This window comes from Odontomachus brunneus, unplaced genomic scaffold (assembly GCF_010583005.1).
Source record: "Odontomachus brunneus isolate Ranch 3 - 2012 unplaced genomic scaffold, Obru_v1 Obru_scaffold_006, whole genome shotgun sequence".
NCBI lineage: Eukaryota > Metazoa > Arthropoda > Insecta > Hymenoptera > Formicidae > Odontomachus > Odontomachus brunneus.
The window spans coordinates 1,322,596-1,327,251 of NW_022639456.1; the positions used below are offsets into that span (position 1 = coordinate 1,322,596).

The 4,656-nt window shown below is 28.9% G+C and overlaps 1 protein-coding gene across 1 annotated transcript in view; it reads left to right on the plus strand.

Annotated features, from left to right (window-relative positions):
• LOC116853341 (dnaJ homolog subfamily B member 12) overlaps positions 1–3,849 on the plus strand; it is a 5,192-nt gene extending 1,343 nt beyond the window's left edge. Inside the window, exons 2-8 of the mRNA XM_032834397.1 lie at positions 108–261; positions 410–555; positions 634–774; positions 854–984; positions 1,062–1,177; positions 1,289–1,452; positions 1,602–3,849. Of these exons, the coding sequence (XP_032690288.1) occupies positions 108–261; positions 410–555; positions 634–774; positions 854–984; positions 1,062–1,177; positions 1,289–1,452; positions 1,602–1,711 (962 nt within the window). The 3' untranslated portion in view covers positions 1,712–3,849. The remainder of the gene's footprint in view (positions 1–107; positions 262–409; positions 556–633; positions 775–853; positions 985–1,061; positions 1,178–1,288; positions 1,453–1,601) is intronic.
• Positions 3,850–4,656: the final 807 nt, after the last annotated feature.

Consider the following 4,656-nt stretch of genomic DNA (forward strand, 5'->3'; position numbering starts at 1 on the left):
TATATATATATATATATATATATATATATATATATATATATATATATATAAATCTTATTATTGCAAATAGAAAGATCATTGTTAACATAAATTAATTATGTTTGTAGACTTGTTAGCAGAAGCATCAACACTTTCAAAGCAAAATCAAAAGCCTGAACCTGCTGAACCTACTATTAGAAAACGTCAAAATGTACCTAAAGATGGAACATATCCTCAGACTGGAAGTGAATATACAAAAGAACAATTGGAACAGGTGAAAAGGTAGTTATTTTAGGATTATTTTAATAGTTTGAATAGTTCATGATATTTATGAGATGGATATATCTGTTTGTTATATCTGTTTTTATAATTTGTATAAAATTATTTTTTAATGTTTATTCAAAACAAAAAACAAGAATGTTTGTTGCAGGATAAAGAAATGCAAGGATTATTATGAGATCTTAGGAGTCTCTAAAGAAGCTACTGACAGTGATGTTAAAAAGGCATATAAAAAATTAGCGCTGCAATTACATCCTGACAAAAATAAAGCACCAGGTGCTGCTGAAGCCTTCAAGGGTAAGTCAATGTATTTGTAAAAAATAATATTAAGAATTACTACATTTATAGCAGTCCTTAAATAAAGATAATTTACAGCAATCGGAAATGCAGTTGCTATCCTTACCGATCCTGAGAAACGGAAACAGTATGATATGTATGGTCCTGAGGAAGAACGAATGCAGAATGCGCAAACTCGCCAAGGGCATTCGCATTATAATTACACTCGAGGATTTGAAGGTATTAAAAAAGAAAAAAAATTGTGTATTATGAGAGAATTTTTTCTTGTGCCTATACATTGAAATGTTTTTTGTTGCAGCTGATATTACAGCTGAGGAATTGTTCAACATGTTCTTTGGTGTTGGTTTCCCACAACAAGAATTTTATATGCGTCGTGCAGGAAGATGGATGAGGCAGCAGGAGGCACAGGCACAACATGCTCATTCCCAGGTAAAGTGTAACAGGAAAAAAATTAAATTTCCAATTCTTTAAAAAATATTTTATAAATGAAATGAATCGTTTTACAGCCAAATAATGGATATACCACATTTCTTCAGATGTTGCCAGTTCTGTTACTAATAATGTTAACTATGATGAGTAGTTTTTTCATATCTGATCCAGTTTATAGTCTGCATTCGAATTCGTAAGTATAGTTAATGATACCGAATCGGGGTAATTCTTATTTTACAAAATAAAACTTTATTCTCATAAGATATGTAATTAAAATACATATTGATATCTTTCCCATTCACAGGAAATATTCCGTATCCAGAACAACCCAAGGATTGAAAATACCCTATTATGTTAAAGAAAACTTTCATAGTGAATATCAAGGCAGTCTACGTAGATTAGAAATTTCAATTGAAGAGGAATTTAAGCTTAGTCTGAAACAAACTTGTTCTAGAGAGAGAAATTACAGTACGTATATTGAATTAATTTCTTGTGTTCTTCAACGTATTTTCTACTATGATAGTCTTTATAATAGAAAGAAAAAGAGAGAGAGTTACATAATTCTTGTTAGAATATCGGAAAAATTTTTTAATTAATTTTTATGTTGACATGTATAGAGGAAAGCATGATGTGGAAGGCCCGTAATTTTGGAGACCAAGATCTATTTATGAAAGCTAAAAATCTTGAAACACCTTCGTGTAGAAGACTACAGGAGATGCAAGCCTGATAGACAAAACACGTAACTAAATAGAAGTCTGTTGTAGATAGATGTATATTTACACACACACATATATATATATATAATCGTTTTCGGGTGTAACAAGAATGCCTGACACAAGGTGAAATTATGTATATCACATTTTTGTGTGTACACCCAAAGTAAATTCGTATATTTATCAAAGTCCACACAATGTTCTCTCGAAAAGAACATGTATCTATTGCATATGTTTCCGTTATTTATTCCATGTGTAAATTATAGATTGCATAACGAATGACTAAGTACAATATGGCAAAATTTAAAATTTTAGTTGTTGGACTATAGAAAATATAAGCGGAGAAATTTTTTTGTTCGCATAACTCTCGCTTATAAATGAATCATATTTATGTATTGGTTTCAAAAATCGCTTAGTGATTTGTAAAACCAACAATGCAGTATGTATAATTTTTATTAAGCGCCACATACAAAATTTTGGTACTATGAAATGCCATTAAGGTACCAGTTATTCTAGATACTCAATGATTTATAATGAGTGAAATAAGAGCCTAGTACTTGTAAGTACACAACCACACAGATAACTACAATATAAACTAATTATTGTGAGAAACTATATATAATCTCAGTGATTCGTATTTTACACCTGAAAAGTGTTATTGGCATACATTTCAGCCAATTAATATGTGCGTATTCGATGGCTTTTAAACATTTATAAACTTATGATTATGTATATAATTCAGCAGGAAAGGGAACAATTTAACAAAGATATATTTGGATAATTTTAATCTCCATTCAGCTAGTCATTTTTTTAATTTCTTTCCTCATCTCTATGTTGAATTTTAGTTGTGATTTTGGTGTTAAATTATATTCAAATACACCTTTTATTAATTTTATACAATCAAAAGAAAATTTAATATAATACACAAATACAATAAAAAATTATATAATATATAATAAAATTATTATACAGGAGGTGTCTGATGATATAATATATAAATCTCGCAACCACGTAAACTTTAGTTATTAATTAAAGAAGATTGCTGAATGATTCCCTAGGCAGTCCAATGTCCAAAACATGGGACATAAGATGTCTTTAAGATATCTTTAAGACAACTTAAAGACATCTTATGTCTAGATATCTTATGTTCCGGTTTTGGACATGTGTGCTGTCTGGATCTTTCGGTAGTTTTCTTTAATTAATAACTCAAAATTTTACGTGGTTGTTTGCAATATGATAGAAGATTTTTCCTAATTTGACCTAGTCTATACATAACACGAGAGATTTATATATTGTTAGATAATACTGTGTACAACAAGAAATTTAATATGATTTGCACACTTCAAAATAAATTTATTACAACAATGTTATTATATAAAGATAAAAAAATTCAGTAAGTTTTCAGTGAATTCTAAACTACTACTACATATTTTGAAGAATAATTTTTTAGAATTGGTACAAAATTCTTGTTTGTAAAAATCTTTTCAAACTTAATTATATATAGCTTAGATAAGCTTTATTCCACTTTTGTCAATATAATTTTTGATAGTATAGGTAAGATTTCTGAATATAATGTGTGAAATTGAGAAATCATCAATAGGATTCATTCAATATAGAGAAATAATGTGGTTAAAATGATTGATATAAATTTTTTGCATGTTATAAGATATCAAGTTGTGATATATATGGATTATATTACAGAGAATTTTTCTGTGTCAGAGAACCAGATATTGATATTAATGCTGCAATTTTAAACAGAATCATAAGATTTGTAACTTGCTCATAAAATTCGCAAGAACTTATGAATAGATCTACAATTCTATATGTAATATATGTCGTACGATCATTCGCAAATATTTACGATTTCATATAATTTACGATATTTACAAGTGATTGTACAACGTATAGTACATATAGAATTGTAGATTAATAAGTTCTTACAGATTTTATACATGGAAATGTTATGAGACTTACGATTTTGTTTAGAATTGTAGCATAAATCTCTGTTGATAATAACATGCATCTTAGGATATTACTAAACAAATTGTTACATGTATAAATGTTTAGAATCACTATTACATATAATTTTTAGCACATACATCTTTATAGTAAAAATATAAATTATGTTTAATATATTCGCCTTTTCTGGAAAGATTACTGCTTTTGTTTAATAAAATACTAATGTCTATAATAAAACATGAATGTCATTTGTTAAGCATTATTTAGTTAAAGTTATATGAAATTTCCTGATAAGTGATACTTTTTCTAAAAACAAAATGTGAAAAAAATCACATTTTTCAGCAATTATAATTTAAATACACATGAAGTTGAAGGTTCATTAATAATAATCAAGCGAAATTCAACAGTTCTAACTTTAGTAAAAATAACAGATAATTCAAGATGTATTTTACACCTTACAATCTCTAATTTGTATAAATATATTCGAATATATGATTTATTTCTTTCTTTAAATTAATTTCCTTAAATATAAATTAGGATTCATTGAATGAAAAAGTATTTGTTAACTTTGTCAAGTTGCACCTGCGTGAATGAAAAGTTACACTCAAATTTAAATGATTCGAAACTTAAATATTTTACTACTCAATTGTTTTATCACAATCTTAAATTCACTACCTCGATTGGTCGTTATTGACAGTAGCGGCTCGTAGCGGAGACTTTGGAACTAATTTTGTGAAAATAGGTTTAAAGATGCGATCCATTAGATGCTTCATAGCATTTGCGGCGTCTAGTGGATCGCACTTTTAGACCCGATATTTTGACAAACTTATGCCCTTATTCATAGTCAGGCCTAAAGCCCGTATCAGATTACCGACTGCACAGGCCGACCCGACTGCCGACTACGACTGCCGACTCTCAATGGACCAATCATAGTGAGGCGGCGAGTCAGCGCCTCATTGTAATTGGTTCATTGAGAGTCGGCAGTCGGATCGGCCGGTGC